This window comes from Petaurus breviceps, unplaced genomic scaffold (genome assembly GCF_028583685.1).
Source record: "Petaurus breviceps papuanus isolate PSGF00001 unplaced genomic scaffold, PetGlider_PUasm1.0 91041, whole genome shotgun sequence".
Classification (NCBI taxonomy): domain Eukaryota; kingdom Metazoa; phylum Chordata; class Mammalia; order Diprotodontia; family Petauridae; genus Petaurus; species Petaurus breviceps.
Genome location: NW_027187400.1, coordinates 33,419,407 through 33,438,769, shown reverse-complemented (window position 1 = coordinate 33,438,769; position 19,363 = coordinate 33,419,407). Strand labels below are relative to the sequence as shown.

At 45.1% G+C, this 19,363-nt stretch overlaps 1 protein-coding gene and 1 pseudogene across 1 annotated transcript; both read left to right on the top strand.

Moving 5' to 3' along the window:
* The first annotated feature begins 6 nt into the window (after nucleotides 1-6).
* Nucleotides 7-4,642, top strand: LOC138154590 (alpha-globin transcription factor CP2 pseudogene; annotated as a pseudogene).
* Nucleotides 4,643-12,298: 7,656 nt separating this feature from the next.
* LOC138153952 (UDP-GlcNAc:betaGal beta-1,3-N-acetylglucosaminyltransferase 7-like) lies at nucleotides 12,299-18,924 on the top strand. Its single transcript, XM_069078370.1, has 2 exons — nucleotides 12,299-13,374; nucleotides 15,627-18,924. The coding sequence occupies exons 1-2, from the start codon at nucleotides 12,679-12,681 to the stop codon at nucleotides 16,125-16,127; spliced, it is 1,197 nt and encodes a 398-aa protein (XP_068934471.1). The 5' UTR covers nucleotides 12,299-12,678; the 3' UTR covers nucleotides 16,128-18,924.
* The last annotated feature ends 439 nt before the right edge of the window (nucleotides 18,925-19,363 follow it).

Here is a 19,363-nt window from a genome sequence, read left to right as displayed (position 1 = left end):
AGAGAGAGACAGAGAGACAGAGAGACAGAGAGAGAGACACAGAGAGAGAGACAGAGAGAGAGACAGAGAGAAAGAGAGAGATTGGGGAGGAGCTGGAAGGGAAGAGTTGATGTTCACATCCTGTTGACCCAGTTGCTGCGCAGAGGGAAACAACAAAACTTTCTACAAGGCTCCCTAATTCCTGTCTACATACATCATCATGAGTGCCTTTGGTTTTAACAGTGCTTCACTGATAGCATTGTTCCTCAGCATTTCTTCCTGTGAGGAGCTAGTTGGCTTTGGGAAATTGATTGTGTTTGTTCTTCATTCTCAAAGAGGACCATAACACCAGGGAGATGATGATACAACTTGCAGTTGACTTTGATCTGAGTGAAGCAGGGCTGGGCAAGGTCACCAGCCTCACTTTTTCCTCCAGAGCCATGTGGGTCCAGTGACCAGATGTCCATCAGGATGACTGGAGATGGCCCAGGATGCAGTGAGAGCCCCTGGGCCATTGTTGTTGGGAAGTAGATATTGGAAGTGTTTTTTTAGCTAGTGCAGTCTCCTTGTTTTATATTGCTTTTCTGTCATAAGTAAATTGTCCTTTTCCACCTCTAGATATGCATATGAATGAACACAACTGGCTGGTCTGAGGGGAAGGAGATTCAGAGAGAGAGGGCTATGTTTAGTAGATGTGAATGCCAGGTAGGGTGTGAGAACTCAGATGTAGTGCTGGGCTTTTATAGACGTCTGTAGAGTCGATTACCTCCTTTAGAGGATCTTGAAAAGATTTGAGTCACCCCCCTCCCCAAGTTTCTGAGCTCATACATTGGTAACCTTTCAAATACTTCTGTGAGTTTAGTTAAAACAGGAAGGAAATGCTGATGAGTCCACAAACCAGTGGCCAGTCTCTAGGCTAACAAGATTAGTCAATTCTATGAAAATGCACCCTAGGAATCTGCTTGTTATAAGACTCTTTTGCCCAGTCAGTAAGGTTAACAAAGGGGACTTCTCTCAGAAGGGAAGTTTCTCTTTTATTCTCTCTGAAATCTAGACCTTCTACTCCCAGAGTTAGAATCTGCATTACTAGACTGGAAGACTTCACTTTCAAACAGCTCAATAGCCAGTGTGAGTTGTAGTGAAATATAAAATGAATCTGGATTCAGACAATGAGAGTTCAAATCCTGCCTCTTTGATATGTGTGACCTTAGGCAAGTCATTTCACCTCTGGGCCTCAATTTTCTCATCTATAAAATGAAAGGGTTGGATTTTATAATCTTGGGGTTTCCTTCCACCTCTGAATGTAGGATTCCATGAATCAGGGGGAAATACTGATGAAGTCACATAGTTGCAAGACTCCAAACTGTCATGATTAACAAAATTAACAAAGTTTGCGAAAATCTTCATTGAGAACCCACTTGTGACAAGGTTCATTTTCAGGCTGACCAGTGGGCAATACACAAATTCAAACAAGCAAACAAAAAAAAGAGGGAGGCCTCTAGCCTCTGACATTCTAGTTCATTGTAGAATTATAACCCTAGGATGCTAGAAGACCACAAAGTTCTCCTTCATTTTTAAATCTGTGATTCTATTGTAACCCATGCCCATGACTTGCCTTTTTATTTTTCTGAATGATGATTTCCCTTGTAGTCTTGGAATGATAGTTAATGTGGGGGAAGGAGGCTAGCAAAGCATTTTCTGATGATCCTGACACATGGGAGAGGCTGATTACCTTTCTCCTCCCACCTTGGGGAGTGCATCCTTGTGAGAGACAGTAAAATTAATGAGCTGCTGACTTCTTCCTTTTGTTGCCCTTGAGATAGATCTCCTGATTGCCCTCCTGGCCTGTGTCTGTGAGTGAATGGCAGCAGACATTGGACTGTGACTTTAGGACTTCCATGGGGTAAACTGGGACGCTTGGACTCTGGCTGTAGCAGAGCCTTCTGACATGGCTTCTGCCATCCAGAGCTCTTTTGGGTGAAGATTGAGGCTGCCAGAGACTAAATGTGGCAGAGCAGATTTTGAGCCTGGAACAGGAAGAGGAGGAACCCTACAGTAATAGGGAATGCCATGTGCCAGTTTTGTAAGTCTAGTTGGGCTGATGAGTGAGAACGGGAGATGGATTTCTGATGCTCTCTCCTCATCTCTCCCCTGTCACATTTTCTGCTGTGCTGTGCCATACCATACCATACTAATGTCGTGCCATGCTATGTGTAGCACCAATGCAATATTTACAGCTCCCATGATCACGATAAAGACCATGACTATAACTATCACATGACATTCGATGGCAAAATATACCAAACTCTCCAGACAGAGGATAGAACTGAAGCATTTATTTAGACACTAGAAAACCCAATCCCAAAACCAGTAAGTCGATTCCATCATAGTACCAAAGATATTCAGAAGTCATAATAACGCTGAGAGCCACAGCATCCTTCAGCCTTCCCACAAACCAACACAAGATCAATATTTACTCACAAATCTCTCTATCTCCTTAATGAGCTTCCTCTCTCCCCCAACAGTCTGGCTAGCTCTGACCAGCTTCCTGTAGACTCTACTTCCCTTCAGCAAACTTCTCCCATCACAGGTTCCACGTGGGAGCACCTGATTTATTACATTCAGCCTATTAGGGGAGCAAAGTTTATCTTCACAGCAGGGAAGCTTCCTGTGGGCACTGCTTCCCTTCAGCAAATTCTCTCCACCACAGGCTCCATGTGACCACATTCAGCCTATTAGGAGGCAGAGTTTACTTTCAAAGCAGAGGAGGTCTTCAAATTGCCCCCTAGGTCTATTAAAGGGCAGGGAAGATCTTCAAATTCCCATTCCCATTACACCATGCCATACCATACCATACTACTCTCTCCCACCCCCACTCTTATTCCACCCCCTGGTTTTTACTTCTTTCCATGAGCAGTAGAGTGAGTGGTTTGGGTATTTCCCTCACAGCTCAGAAGATCTGGGTGGACAAGTGGAAAATGGTTTATGAGATGGTTAAAGGTGGCTAGCTCCATGTGGGAGCATCTGATTATTTCCTTTCATTATTTCATTTCATTCAGTAAACCATGTGATCACAGTGTAAGGGTGGGGCTGGGTAATTTCTGCAGCCCCTTCCCATTTAACATAAGTGATAAGATGTGAAATCAGTCTCACTCATTGGCCTTGGACTAAATAGGAAAAGACTTTCATTTTGGAAGGATATCGCACAAGACTCATGTTCTAATAAGCTGAAGAAACTTGGTGGCTTCCCAGGGGTTGTCTGTCTATGAGGCAACTCGGGGGCACGGTGACCAGTGTCAGACTCAGGGTCAGGGAGACATGAGTTTGATTCTTGACTCAGACACTCACTAGTTCTGTGTCACATGTCTTCCTGTGAAATGGGAATAGTAATAGCAATTACCTCACAGGGTGGCTGTAAGGATCAAGTGAGACAAAGCATAGGATGCTTTGTAGATCTTAAGAGTACTACATAGGAGGGGTGGGATACTTGTGGAGAGGGTAACGGGTGGGGTGGATGGGGAGCTGGGAGACTAAGGGGTAGAGCTGTGCAGGGCGGGGATGCCACGGGGGAGCGGGGGCCAGGGACTGATCTCAGCCTGGAGTGGGACGGCGGCGGGGAGATGCCGGATTTGGGTGTCTGCGCTGGAGGAGCCCCGAGGGGCCTCGATGCTTCTCTGGAGCCAGGGGTCAGGCGGGGGGAGTCCGGGGAGGAGCAGCCCGGGCCAGAAGCCGGGGGTCAGGGTGGGCGTGTGCGGACTTCCCTCTAGCCGGGGTCCGGTGGAGCGGAAGGTCACTTAGCTGCTCTGGTCAGTGCTTGCCAAGCCCCCGCCTAGCGCACGGAAGGTGCCTAGTTAGGCTGATGAGTGAGAACCGGAGATGGTCTGCAGGGGGACCTTTGGAAGAAGGCGGGCTGTCCTGGGCCCTGAATCTGCCCCTGCTCGACCAGGCGATCGAGTCCGGGAACTGCCAGGAGCTGGGCGCGGGGGTCTATACGGCGTGAGTGATGTCCTTGGTGATGTCCTTGCTTTACCCATTTTTAAACAAGAAAAGTTAAGTTCGCACCTGCCAATGAGCATAAAATCCTACTTTTCAAACAGTACGTGCCTCATGCTGCTACCTCTCCTGCAGTACAGCTCCATGATGAAACACTCACATATCTCAATCAAGGACAGTTTGATGAAATCCGAGTGCTGGCCAACAGGAAACTTTGAGACCTTTCAGGGGTATTTCCAGCGGCGTTTCCGTGCCAGGCACATTCAGGATACTGAGCACCAGCAGCTTGAGGGCTGGAGATGGAACCAGCCAGGGGACAGAATCCTTGCTATTAGATACGCCAATGTTTGTAGACCAACTACAACTTCAACACAACTGAATCCTGTGGAGTTCCTTTGGGACCCTGCAAACAGGTCGTCTGGGTTTATTCAGGTACATTGTATCAACACAAAGTTCACTATGAGAAAACATGGTGGAGAAAAGGCTGGGCCATTCCCAGTTCAGATGACACTTTTGAGGAGAACGAGAATGGAACCCTTGCATTCAGCCAGCTGCCAGGATCAAAGTTTTCAAGCTCAAAGGTGCAGACAGCAAGCGAAAAACAGACAGGAAGAAAACGGAGAAGGAAGCCCTCATGGAAAGGAAAAATACTGACCTTCCTATGAGATAACTCCACTCATGGGTGTTCTCATGGCCTGAGATCACCTATGTCAGTCATTCCCCATCACCTGGCTTTAACCATTCCCATAGCAATTTTTCAGTTGAAGAAGGGAATGTTTCCCCAAGTCACCAGCCAGAACCACTTCATCCAATTGCAGATAACCTTCTGCCAACAATTAGCCCTCAGGAAACTCAACAGTGGTTACATCAAAACCCGTTCTTCCCCTCCTCATGGCTTCTCACAAACTTCTCAGGTGCAGATTTATTGATGTTAAACCAGAGACAACATTAACCAAATTTTTGACCCTACTGATGGAGTCTGACTCTTTTAATACCTCAGAAGGGTAGATGGTGAGGTCCAGGCTGACAATTCATTTTGGCTAGGAATCCTTAAGTTGAGGGAGTAACAGCAGCAAAAACATGGGAATGAATTCTTTCTTTGTGTGCCGTGCCATCTCTCTGGAAAAACTAACAACCATTGAGCTGACAGAGAAAATCACTCAGCTTTTCAGTATTTCCCCTTTTCAGATCAGTCAGATCTAGAAACAGGAATCCATGGGCTCATCAGTGATGAGATGATTCAGAATTTTCAGGAGGAAACTTGTTTTGTTCTGAACGCAATGAAAGATGAGATCAGTGATAGCTGCCCCACATTGAAATAGGAGGAGAGCGTCCCATGCTGGGGAGCTGCTGCTTCCTTTACCCCTTGGACACTCCCCCTCTTGTAGAGAGATATGGATAGAGAGTTGGAGGTCTTTTTTTGTTGTAGTTGTTTTTGGAGAGCAATTGGGGTTAAGTGACTTGCCCAAGGTCACATGGCTCATTTTTGTGTTAAGTGTCTGAGGCTGGATTTGAACTCAGGTCCTCCTGACTCCAGGGTTGGTGCTCTATTCACTGCACCACCTAGCCGCCCCCAGAGAGTTGGAGATCTTCAGGAACTTGCCTGATGGAGAGTGGGATGTGGGATGGTGCTATACTCCAGAGATGGAATACCAGCCTTATGTTCCTTGTCCCAGCTCTCTTACCACACAGATTCCTGTCTGGCATGAAAGTTCTGCAGCTATCTCTCAGTTACAATTTCTGAAATGTGTTGTTGTTGAATACTGATAGAAATGTCTTATCATTTATGTTTTATGTAGGGCATAATGATTATAGGAATTGTGTGACATTTAATTGAAAGATTAAATTTTATGATAATCTGAAGTCATGTAATTTGTTTCTAATATAGATAGAGCAAACAACTACCCAAAGTCAGAGATACAAACAATGAAATGTAAGTGCTCACTCACTCTTTTTATTTGGGGGGGGGGGCTTAGCTTTATTACATAATAATAAAGTTGGTGGGATTTGAGCACTGACTGTACTTCCCAAAGTTAAGTTTTTCCAGTGAAGTTATCACACCTTTCTTTTAACATCTTGGACTTTTTCCTCTTTCTACCCTGTGTCCTCATTCCTAGCGTAAGAGGAATTTTTGTTTATTTAGTGTTTTTGATTGCGTACATTTTCTTTGAGGCAATTTCGGTTAAATGACTTGCCCAGAGTCACACAGCTAGTAAATGTCAAGTATTTGAAGTTATATTTGCACTCAGGTCCTCCTGACTCCAGAGTCTGGGCTCTATCCATTGTACTGAATAGCCGCCCCTGACTTGGTAATTCCCACTTGAGTAGGAGCCCTAGACCTGGGTCAAGACTTGGGTTCTAATCCTTAGCTCAGCAGTAATTCACTCTGTTATGCTGGGCAACTTAATCCTTTTGGACCTTTCTTTCCTCATCTATAAAGTAAAGAATGTGAATAAAGTGATCTCCAAGGTCCTTTTTAGCTCCAAAATCTAGAATTCTATGATCCTATTTGTATTCACACCCTTCTCATATGTTCTTTTCCTACTTAAAAAATTATTGTGTCTGTGACTATGGGTATTCCTTCCTTGTTTTACATGTATGTTGTCAAGAATTCCCTTTAACAGATTGAGTTAGGGCTGAAGAAGACAACATTCAAAGATTCTGTATGGGTTTGGATTTGCATTTTTTTAAGCACTTGATAAAGCTTAATTGGTTTTTATGCAAAGGAAATTTTGTCCATTAAAGTTATCCTGCAACATAGTCTAATTCCTTTTAGTTTAAAACACATTGAAAATCTTTAAGGTAGAAGATTAAAAATGGTTTCTTGAGTAAAAACAAAACAAAACAAAAAGCAGCTATATAAAATGCTTATACAGGATGTCCCAAAAGTTTTAGTGTAGTTTTAAGGAATTAAAGCTTAATTTCTGTAGACCTCTATCTATCCATCCATCCATCCATCCATCCATCCATCCATCCATCAGAGGGGGTGCTTGGGGTGTCTATGTTTGTAACATCAGTTTGTAAAATCAATTTGTAAAACCAGTTTGTAAAATCACTTTCCCCCTCCCCCTAGCCTCAGAACATTAACTGTCCCTTCCCCCACCAGCACTCTGCCTAGCAACAATTCATGAACTGTTTATCTCCCCTTAGTATAATGGCCAGCTGCACCTATGAATCCTTAACGCATTATCTGTAAGTTAACTCCTCAGCCAATTAGACACATCCTGAATCCCCATTAGCCTTGGGTCCCAACATCCATCTTGTCAAACATGACACTGATGGGTGGCAGACTAGGCCAGACTAGGTCAGTCAGCCCTGACTGCTACCGTGTTTCCCCGATAATAAGACCTATCCCGAAAATAAGCCCTCCCCTTACTGTGTAAGATTCCTCTAAAATAAGCCCTCCCCCGAAAATAAGCCCTATTGAGATTGCTACTATAGTGAAGGTGATCCCCTGCTATACGCTACATTACGGTACCCTCTGTATGCACCGTCCCCCCCCCCCTTAAACGCACGCTGCGCTCCAAGCTGCATCCAATCAGAGCTGCAGCAGTGAGTGTGTCATCCTGTTCTTCCCCAGCGATTTGCTTGCTGGCGCCATTGAGAGCAGTGCCTCGGAGGAGAGCTGAGGCAGGACAACATAAGCCCTCTCCTGAAAATAAGCCCTCTGGTGTTTTTCTTTCCAAAAAAAATAAGACAGTGTCTTATTATCGGGGAAACACGGTAGCTGGCTTAGTGATGCTTCAGGCCTAAGGCCACACTTACAGGTAGCCCCTCCTTGGGCTATTTCCCAGTGAATCATGAGCAATATGCCTGCATAGTAGATAATTAAAGTGAATGTTCCTTTAAGCACTGACCACTCCCTAACTCCTCCCTAATCTCACCCTTACTCACCTAGTTAGCATAATTGACATCTGATTTACTATTGTAATATAAACTATACCTATGACTTCTTTAAGGTTGCAGGTTCCATAAGAACTCATGCCCTCTGTAAAGCGTAACAATAAACTTTTACCAACTTGACTCAGAATGCTTGAGCCTATGAATTCATTCCAGACTGCCCACTCAGGGACTCTGGTCATTGGAGCCCCTGTAACACTTATTCTTCCCTCGTCACATCCATCCATCCATCCATCCACCCATCCATCCACCCATCCATCCACCCATCCATCCACCCATCCATCCATCTATCCATCCATCTATCCATCCATCCATCTATCTATCTATCTATCTATCTATCTATCTATCTATCTATCTATCTATCTATCTATCTATCTATCTATCCATCCATCCATCCATCCATCCATCCATCCATCCATCTATCTATCTATCTGTCATATATGTAAATATAGGTAAATGCCTGTAATGGTAAGGAAAGTAATACTTTACTACTTGTTTTAGCTATTTGAATGCTTTTGAGCATCCTCTTTGATTGTATCAGTCGTTGTTGGAAACAATATACATTGTGTTGCCCTTAATAGGCCTAAGCTCACAGTGGGAGGAGCTTGCCAAAAGAGCAGAACAGGAAGGCTTCGACAGGAAAGAACCGAGCAGGTAAAAACTCGAGCTTAATCTGTGACCAAGCAGAACTGAGAGGGAGAATGTTTGTGATATCTGTGTGTGATATCTGGATCTGTGTTGCTTTCTCAAACAGAAGCTCTGTCTGTTCTGTATTGGTTTCTCAGACAGAAAGTGAATTGAGATGATCATGTTGGCAATGTGTGCAACTATTGTTGTAACTCTGTTAAGCTTAATGTGAGTAAATGTTGTGGCTCTGTTAAGCTTTGTCTTCCCAGAAACAGAAACTGCAAAGGGCTTGGAGTGGAATAGTTCCTGTGGGCTGAGATATATGGAACATAGAGCTGCCTTAGTGTGAATGCAGGCAAGAATCCAGACATGAGCTGGGATCGTGGAAGAGGATCCATGGGGTTTGGATGTTAGCCTTGAGTTAAGATGAAAGAAGACTTTACTTGGTTACTCAGTATTGACTGATGATATTGTAACTTGCTGTGGCCTGTGGATGATATTTGTACTTTCTGCTACCCTTTAAGGATGATTACCCCTTAAAGATGATTGGTTTAAGGATGATTGGAAGCCAGTCTTGAGTCAAGATGAAAGAAGACTTTACTTGGGTACTCTATATTGATTGAGGAGATTGTGACTTACTGAATGATATGTTTTGTTTAAGACTATGTAGCTACCTCAGTAATAAGTTATTATGTTATATTGTTGTGAATGTTGTGCTTTAGTTTCTTGAATATTTTGCTTTAGTTTTTTGCTGAATAAATAGAGAGTTCACTATACTATTCGATTAGATCCTTAAAGTTATTCACAGCAGCAGTCCTTAGGAGAGCTGCTCATGATTGGTTTTACAATGCCACAGTGTGATAAAAACAGTTTGGGGTCACCTTTCTTCATCTAATAGAATAACAGTCACTTAAACTTTCATGAACATCAATGGAGGATTATTTTCCCCAAACAACTCAATTCCTTTTTGACCCAAGCTATACATACCTAACCAGTTGACATTGAGCCTTTGTTTAAAGCTTTCCAGAAGGGGGAACCCCAGCCTCTCTTTGGACTCCCCAACACTTCTTTGCACTTCTTTGCAACTTCTTTGATCCAACTAAAGATCATGAGTTTTGCTACATTACCTGCCTTCTCTTTAATTCAGGTTGACAGACTATATATAGATTTAATATTTCATATTTGGATTCCATTTCATTCCCTAGATAAAATTTCAGCTCAATTTGAAGATGTGGATATGGTTATTATAACTGACGGTTGGAGGAGTGGGAATTAGTCTTTTAGAAAGGCTATCCTGTGCACACAACAAAGAGGTTCTGAAGAAATCACGGGGCTGCTGGCTCAAGTGGAGGACTATGATGGGTAACTGAGATATGGCATTTCATTGCTGGATAATCAGCATAGTGACACGCTGCCATCCTGTAGATTTAAGACAAACAGTAGATTGCTTGATTTTTGACTGCTTAGATGCCACAAGTGTCATAAGTGTCATGCTATGATTCTAAGTATTTGAGGAATTGACATAGAAGATGGTCAGACTTGTTCTGCTTGGACCCAGAGGGTAGAATTAGGGGAAGTAGATTGTAGAGAAATTGACAATAAGGGGAAAAAACCCTATCTCTTAATTAGAACTACCCAAAAGAAGAATGTATTGCTTTGAGAGGCATTGGGTTCCCCCTTACTGGAAGCCTTCCAGCAAAGGCTGGATGGCCACTTTGGGAGATAGTGTAGGGGAGATTCTTGTTCAAGCCGGCTGGAGTTGATGGTCTTTGAGGTCCCTGCAACTCAGAGATTCTCTGAATTAAGATGTTTCCAACAGAGGCAGTAGTAATCCAATTTGATTACTGGTGTCATAGAACCATAGATTTAGAAAGGAACCTTTGAGTCCTAATTTTATTGAATTTGCAGAACAAAAACTGAGGCCCAGAGAAATTAAGTAATTTGCTCAGGATCCATTGATTTAGTGTAATAGGTCTGAGTCTGGGAGCAATTTGAGATTGGCAGAAACACCTGCAGGAGGGGCCCCACATTAGTTGATCAACAAATCTTTGCTGGGTATCTACTATGTTATGTAAATCAGAGCTAGGTTTTCTGGGAGGTACAGGAAGAGAAGCATAAAATGAAACCCTTGCTTTCTTGGAGTTGACAGTTTCTCTTGGCAACACTATGAAACAATTAGAAAACAAGACATTTAGACTATAAATTCTTGGAAAACAGGAACTGTCTTACTTAATTTTATATCCTACTCAGCACTTACCCCAGAGCCCTACTTACTGAAGGCAGTCAACAAATGTTTTTTATTGAATAAATGAATGGGTTCCTGGCTTACTGGGGTACAGGTGGACCTCAGTTTCCTCTGTAAGAAAAGAGGGCTCAGGGGTGGCTAGGTGGCTAAGTGAATAGAGCACTGGCCCTGGAGTCAAGAGGACCTGAGCTCATATCTGACCTCAGACACTTGATACACTTACTAGTCATGTGACTTTGGGCAAGTCACTTAACCCCAATTGCCCTCCAAAAAAAAAAAGAGAAAAGAAAAGAGGGCTGGACTAGTTCTTTATGGTCCCTTCCAGCTCTGAGTGCTATGATCATTTTAAATTCTAGATAGAGGATGCCTTTAAGGCAGCTGGGGGAAAAAGTCAATCTCAATCTCAGACTTGGATCTTTTAACCTATGCCAGGGGTTATAGCCATGAGGAGGAAGGCCCTGTCAAGAGTGGGCTAGAGGCGGGGTAGCTAGGTGGTGCAGGGGATAGAGCACAGACTCTGGAGTCAGGAAGATCTGAGTTCAAATATAACTGCCGACCCTTACTTAATTGTGTGACTCTGGGCAAAGTCACTTAACCCCACTGTGGACTTCCTCCCCCCAAAAAAGATTGTGTTAGAGGAGTAGGGAGAACAATTAGAGTGCAAAGTGTTCCGGATTTGGAATCAGGAGACCAGGGTTTGGTTACTTGCTCTGGCTCTTCTACTTACTGTCTGTGTGACCGTGGGAAAAATAGCATTTCTAAGTTTGGAGATCATCCATCTCATCCAAATTCCTCATTTTACAGATGAGGAAACCGAGGCAGAGAGGTGACTGACCCAAGACTATTTTACTTTTATCTATTTAAGCCACATCGTTGCGAGAAAAGCACATTAATATAAAAATTTCTACAGAATTTCTACATAATTTTATTATATTATTATGAATGAATTACTATTATTATTAAACTTATGGAGAGGCCACGAGTCAAAACGCAATCCAAGAGTCTTCCCCTGGCTCATACTTATAGGCTGTGTTACCCTGGGCAAGTCATTTAATCTTTCCCTGCCCCAGGTTTCTCTAGAGACTGAAAGTTGCAGAGCAGATGGGCTGAGAGATTTTCTTTGACAGAGCTTCCCTAAACCAAAGAAATCGCAGGTCCAGTATGGAAATTTCAAAGGAAGAAAGGTGCCCAGGTCACTTAGCCATTTGCAGAGGTGAGACTAGCACCCTAGGCTCCGGACCCCAAAGCTGCCGGGCCTGCATTTATTTGTAATCTTGAAGAGGGAAGCTTTAGTTCTTTTCTACTGTTCATCCCCCAGAACCTTGGCCATCTGACTCTGCATGTGCAGAACCAGCGTAATTCTTCTCAAGGCAGGGGTGATTCGTCTTGGGAAGGGGAGGAGTGTGTCTTTTGCTTTCTGGATGATTCCTCAGAAGTGCTAACACAGCCACAGAGCCCTGAAAACAGCTGGGGACTTCCCGCACCGCCCCTTCGGGCTGCTGAGAGGGATCTATTTCGGTGAGGGGCGATCTACAGAAACTCTCGGCTGGTCTGGGAGAGATGGGTTAGCAGCTCCGCCTCTGAGTCCTCGGTGCATCGCTATGACGCGGCTCAGAGAGGTGCAGGGGAGATCCGCAAAGTGCAGGGAAGTTGACCTGCTGGGTCTCCAGGCTTTCGAAAGTTCCGGGACCTCTACGCTCTGCGGCACTTCTCCCCTTCCTCAACCATAGCGCCGGGACGGTGGGTCTTGCTGACACAAGGTGGGGGCGGGTGGCCCCTTGGTTAGCTTCTTTGCCGAGGCACCTGTACTCTCCTCGGGGTGGAGTCTCAAACCCGCCAGTGGCTGGGGATAGCTCAGCTTTGGTCAGAGGCAAGCTGGGGCGGACCGTGGCCGGGACAAAGAAAGGGCACACTAACCAAGCGAGCTCGGTGCTATGTCACCGTGTTATGTGCGGTGGTGGCCCGTGCCCAGCGGCCCGGGCAGGAGGCGGTGCGCCCTAGGGGCAGCGCTGTTAGCCTTGTTAGCGCTGCCGTGGCTGGGTGTCGCGCGCCCCAAGCTCGCTCGCCTGACCCAGGGACTCCGCCAGCTTGCTGGTACCAACGCATCCGTGCGCCCTGCCTCTAGTCTGGAGCTGGAGGGTGGCGACGACGGAGAGGCCATGAGGACCGTGTGGTGCGCCTCAGCGCAGCCCCAGGTCCTTCCTCAGCAGCCCAAAGAGCCACGCTTTCGCACCTTCCTCCGACACCGTCATTGTCGCTATTTCCCCCTGCTCAGAGACCACCCGGACAAATGTGGAGGTCGGGTGCGGCTGCTGCTGGCCGTCAAGTCGGCACCGGAGCACGGCGATCGGAGAGAGGCTGTAAGGCGCACGTGGGGCCGAGAGCTGACGGGCTCCGGCTCGGGCTCGGACGCTGCAGCCGTGCGCACCGTGTTCTTGCTGGGTAGAGGAGCGGCAGAAGAGGGGCCCAGCGGGGAGGCGCTTCGCCAGAGGCTGGAGCAGGAGGACCGGGCTCACGGGGATCTGCTGCGCTGGGACTTCGATGACACCTTCTATAACCTCACACTCAAGGCTGTCAACTTCCTGCGCTGGTTCCGGCGTCGCTGCCCCAGTGTGGAATTCGTATTCCAGGTAAGGGAGGGATCCCCATAGCGCCAGACAAGGGGCAGGCAGAAACTGGGCACTTGCCACCTGTTTGCTCTGCTCACAGTCCATTCCTCTGCCAGAGTGAGAGCCAGAATGAGGGAGGGGCTCGTCTTAGGGAGGGCCCGGGACTGGATTGGCAAAGGGCTGGGAAGGGATGGACAGGTGGACTGGGCATTAAAGATTACAGCCATATTAGCCTAGAGCAAGAATAGATGTTGGGAGATCATCTTGTCCATCCTCCTCGTTTTACAGAGAGGAAAATTGAAGACTGGAAGGACTTGTTCAAGGTCCTATGGCAAATTAGTGACGGAGCCAGTACTAAGACTCAGGTGGTGAAGAGTGGGGTGGAAGGGGTGGAACATCCAAGAGTTGAGAATGGATCAGGACTTGGGGAGGTTAGTGTCTGAGAGCTGGTGGAATGAGAGGAATAAACCGGTTGGAATACAGGGCAGAAAACTGAAGGATAACTCCTAATTTACAGAACTATGGGGATAATAGCAGGGCATAATGGAAAGAGAGGGATGAGGAACTAAGTGAGAGAGTGCTGTGCCCATTGGAGTCACGAAGGGGAGTTCAAATCCTGTCCCAGACACCTTTTAACTCTGTGAACCTGGGGATGTCCCTTAACCTCTCTCATGCTCGGTTTCCTCATTTGTAAAATGGAGAGGTAGGTGCTAATAATAATAGCAACTAACCCCCCAGGGTTGTTGTAAGGATCAAATGGGAAAATATATATTTGGTGCTTGGCAAACCTTAAGCAATGATCTATTAGGAGACTTGGATTTTGATGGCCTTACTGCCCTGTCCTACTTTTGTGATCTTCAAGTCACTTCTCTGTTGCCTCAGCTGTAAAATGAGGGAGTTTGGCTAGATTCCCTTTTAACATTGCTTCCAGTCCTCAGTTCTATGAACTCACGGAGTTCTGACTTTGTTCCATTTACTTGTCCCCTTCTCAGCTTCAATTTCCTTAGCTTTAGGAATTGGGATCATAATATTTTCTCTATTTCATAAAGATAGTGTGAGATGCACTTTACACTATACTATGTAGCCAACAAGCATTTATTAGGTATCTGCTGTGTGCCAACCACTGTGCTAAGTGCTGAAGATACAAAGGCAAAAGACAGTCCTTGCTCTCAAGGAACCCACAGACTAATAGGGGAGATGTGTAAATAACTAGCTTTATGCAAGATATCCACAAGGTAAGTGAAGGGTAATTTCAGAGAGAAGGTATTAGCTTCTGGAGGACCAGGAAAGACCTCTTGTGGAAGGTGGGATTTGAGCTGAGGCTTGAAGGAAGCCAGATTATTATTATTCTGATATATTATTTTTATTTTCATCTCATGTAATGCTCACAGCAACCCTTTGAGGTACCATAGAATGTCAGAGCTGGAAGGAATCTGAAAAATCCTCCAGGATAATCTACTCATTTTTTTAGGTGAAGTTAAAGCATAGACCAAGAGAATAGAAATTACTTGTTGTTGGTCTCCTGGCTGAGGGCAAATATTGGTATTCCCATTTGAATGGAAAGAAACTGAGGCTCTAAACAGCTCAACCAACAGCTGGAGTGACCCAGCTGGGACTTTAATCTGGATTTCTGATCCCCAGTCCAGCACCCCCCTACCCACTATATCATGCTGCAGGCACCATAGATTGAGAAGAAGAGGGAGAATGAAATAATAATAATAGATATTTGTATAGCTAATAATAATAATTTCTATTTGAATAGCACTTTAAGGTTTGCAAAATGTTTTACACATATTCTCCCATATGATTCTGCTGACCACCCTCATGTACAAAGATCAAGGGACCTCAAGTTTTGTAGGGTCAGGGGACAGCACAGTGTCTGGCACATTTGTTAATGTTGCACAGTCATTTCATTTGTGTCTGACTTTGTGACCCTATTTTGGGGGTCTTCTTGGCAAAGATAGTGGAGTGATTTGCCATTTCTTTCTCCAGCTCATTTTACAGAGGAGGAACTGAGACAAACAGGGATAAGTGACTTGTCCAGGGTCACACATGTAGTATGGGTCTGAGGCTGGATTTGAACTCATGAATATGTCTTCCTGATTCCAAGTCCACTGCTCTATGCACTGTTCCACATATGCCTGCCATATAGTAAATACTTAACTGGTTAAATAATTGCTTGATTAGAAGATCCTAAGGTGTTTTGTATTAATGGGGTGGCAGGGGAGAAGCCAGTATTGTTCTATGTTGAGATGAGCTGGGTCTATCCCCAGGGTGACGATGATGTGTTTGTACATCCTGCCAATTTGCTGGAATTTCTACGCTCCCGACAGGGCGACCCTAGGCTGCCTCAGCTCTTTGTTGGGGACGTGATTCGCCGGGCCTGGCCCATTCGCAACCAGCGCAGCAAGTATTACATCCCACCTGAGCTATTCAATCAGCCTTACCCGCCCTATGCTGGAGGTGGAGGCATCCTCATGGCAGCCTCGCTGGTTCGGCGCCTGCTGCCAGTCTCAGAGTATCTCCCCCTGTTCCCCATAGATGACGTCTTCCTGGGCATGTGCCTGAAGAGGCTTGGGGTGGTGCCTCAGGCTCACCCAGGCTTCCGTACTTTTGGCATTCACCGGGCGCGCACCAATCCCATGAACTGGGATCCCTGCTTCTACCGGGAATTGCTCATGGTGCACCAGCTGGGGCCCCCTGCCCTCATCAACATGTGGGAGGCCGTGCATAGCAAGGACCTGCATTGTGCCAAGACTGTCAGCTTCCTCTGAGTCTCTTCCCCCCCTCCCCAAAGGGAAGTCTCTCCATCCTACTTTGTCTCTACCTCAGTTCTTTGCAGGTCGAGTGTGACAACCAGTAGAATTACCGACTTCGGTGTCAGAGGATCTGGATTCCAAATCTCCCCTCTGATTTCTCCTGTGGGCCTGTGTTTCCACCAATAAGGGCTTGGACTAGAGTCTAGATCTGGGATCAAGGATCCTTTGATGCTGGCCCATTCTCCGGCCAGCTCTGATCCCAGCCCTTAAACGCCATAGACTAGGAAATACTTGCTTTGTAAAATCGTGCTTTGAAGGAGGAAGTGAATGTTTGTGACTCTGCCTCAGCACGGCTTTTTTCAGGATCTGGAAAAGACCAGGGCAGGATTAAATAGCAGATTAAATAGACCCTTCTATTAGGAAGCAGCATTGGGTAGCTGAATGAAAACTCTGTTTGGAAACTGAGGACCTGGTTTCCAATCTAGCTCTGCCACATACCTGCTGTGAGACTTTGGGAAAGTCCTTTTTTTCTGAGCCTCAGTTTCTGAGACACTAAATGGGATAGCAATATTTCCTCTGCCTACCTCATAGGAATTGAGAGGATCGAATGAGGTCATTGCGTGAGAAGTACTTTGATGCACAGAATGGATTATAAAGTCTTTCCTAGGCCCATGCCAAAAGGGCAGGGACTGAGATGCCCAAAACGCGATAGAAGATATCTATTGAGAACCTTCTCTTCAAACAGATGGATGAGACAGTTCTTCATCAGCCTGGCTTCCTTCCGCTCTAACTGGGGAGGTGTTCTTCCTCCAGGTTGCTATGGGCAGATAGAAAGTGGGCAGTTTTTCAATCACAGTAAAGCTGTCCTTTTGGTAGAAAAAGCTTAAAGGTACACCTGACATAGCTAACAGTCATTTCCCTCAGACAAGAACAGGCTATGTGCCCAGAGGGGAAGAGAGTTTGAATTCACTAGCACAGTTTGGTGATGCTGTCACAAATTGGTGATGGCTGAGTCTTTGTCTTAGGGCATGGCGCAGGATATCAAGAGTTAATCTTCTCCTCCCTTTCAACTGAAAAATCTAAACCGCAGTCTGCCAGAATTGTACAATAAATCAGGTTCTAGCCACTGATCTTATTTGCTTGGAGAATTCCCTGTCACCATGGTGGCAGGCATCCTGTGGTTTCAAACACACCCACTCCTGTGTTAGAAGCAGAGTTCTGGTGGCTATACCACAGGGTTGAAGAGAAAGCAGAAAATACACAAGAACGAATTCAACTTCCCCAAGTCCTCAGTGCCCTGCATTGTGCTTCGAGGCCTTCCTTAGTTGATTGGTTTTTAAAATGTTTTTTGTGGCTACCTTTTGTTTTTACAATACCCATTTTCTCAATGTATTCCTTCCTCATTTCTTTCCTAGAGACCTGTCCTTTATGACAAAGAATGAGAGAGGGGAAGTAGTTTGACAAAAGACACAAACAGAGCAACTGAGTCCTGTTATATACAGGACTGAAATCCTCCACCTTTACCAAGTATTTACATAGGGTTTCCCATGAAATTGTCTATGCCTTGGAGTTCGGACATTGGTTACAGTTCATACATTGAGAGACTCAGAGAGGGATCTTAAATTTAGTCCAGTCCCTTCAATTTCCAAATAGGGAAAGTGAGGTCTAGAGAAGTTAACAGCTTCCTGTTGCTGCCCCCTTTGCCTGAGAAGAGAGAACTAAGGTAAGTTTACAGCGGTGGCCTTTCTCCAAACCCCAGTCTTCCTAGCATCTCTCAGGCAGTTAGAAATGGAGGCAGGGAACAGCTTTATGGTCTTGAGGCAGAAGGGTCTTTAACATTTTTGTTTTATTTTCTCTTCTCTCTGGGTTTGAGTTTCCACATCTGAAAAACCAGGGTGTCTGAGGTGTCTTTTCACTTGCTATGATGCTGTCATCTCTAGTGCTTACTAATTGCTTGGTTATGGTCATCACCTCTGAATCTGAGTTCCCTTTTCTCTAAAATGAGGAAGTTGACTTTGATGACCTATAAAGTCTTTTCCCGATTCAAGTCTAGGATCCTATAAATAACTTCACCTTTCATGTGATTTTAATTCTTTAAGTGGGCTGGAAGAGCCAGATGGTTTCTCCCTAATTCTTCTGTAAGAGTACCCTGCTCCACAGGGATGGAGCCTGGGACTTTCTAAAGGACTGTGTCTCTCACCTGGGCAGTCCCAGGCAAAGAGCTGATGGAGGAATATTGCACAATTTTTGAGGCGGTCTTGATGGACTTTGGGGACTCTGTTTCCCCTTCAATCCCCAAACTGGAACAGAAGTAGAAGAGGTTTCCCAACTTGCCGCTAGTTGCAAAGGACCCGAGGAGCCCTTTTCTTGCAGTGGGTGCCATTTCTGAGAACCCAGCAACCCTGGGCCAAGAAGCCTGAAGAGAAACTTCTTGAATTTATGGTCATGCGAGAGAGGAAGGAAGCCCACATGAGGGACTGAGAAGAGTTTGGTCAGTTTTCTTTCCACTTGTAGTTAATGTCACCCATATAGCAAAGCAATATTTGCACCAGGCAGCTTTCATGACCTTTTAAGGTACTGAGAAAAAGAAGGGTGTTCATTCAGCAAGTGTTCCTCTTTTCTACTGATCTGGAACACTTTTGCAGAGTAAATGAATACAGACAGCTTTTAAATTAGCCATAAATTGGAATTTTAAAAAGCTGTTTTATAATTAGTTCAACTGGTTAGTAATTTTTATAGCTTCTTGGTTTCTTATGAGACTGTAAATTATGGGAGTAATAGGTCATGATTAAATTTAAAATTCATTATTTAACATTTGCCTTGCCTATTTTCATTGATTACATATTTGTGTGTTTTTCCTGTTGTTCAGTTCTATCTCTAACAAGGTATCATGATAAAGAGGGAGGCCTGGAAACCCCAGAGGCAGATTTGGCAGGTGGGTTGATGGTGAACGTTGGAAACTAATGGCCACTACCAACGTACAGATCTACAGGGAGATGTGTTGGTTAAGCAGAAGCAGCTGTCACACCTCACTTGCCAACCGTTGGTCTTCCAGGCATGTGAGGAGATGGCCCTTGTGAAAACAATGCCTTCTTCCTAAAAAAACATAGACCATCTGAAAATAAGATTGGGAAGGTGGGTTCACAGCCATCTTCAGCCACAAGGCTGAAGTTTCTGTGGATAAATAACTAAATACCAAGAGACTAAGTGACTTGGTTAAGTCCCAGGCATCTCCTCTGAGAATATGGTGG

What these genes read in the sequence shown, in the direction of transcription:
- LOC138153952 (XM_069078370.1), top strand. Translation starts at nt 12,679, where the DNA reads ATGTCACCGTGTTATGTGCGGTGGTGGCCCGTGCCCAGCGGCCCGGGC. An exon ending in GTGTGGAATTCGTATTCCAG is followed by an intron (nt 13,375 to 15,626) that starts GTAAGGGAGGGA and finishes GTCTATCCCCAG; the next exon opens with GGTGACGATGATGTGTTTGT.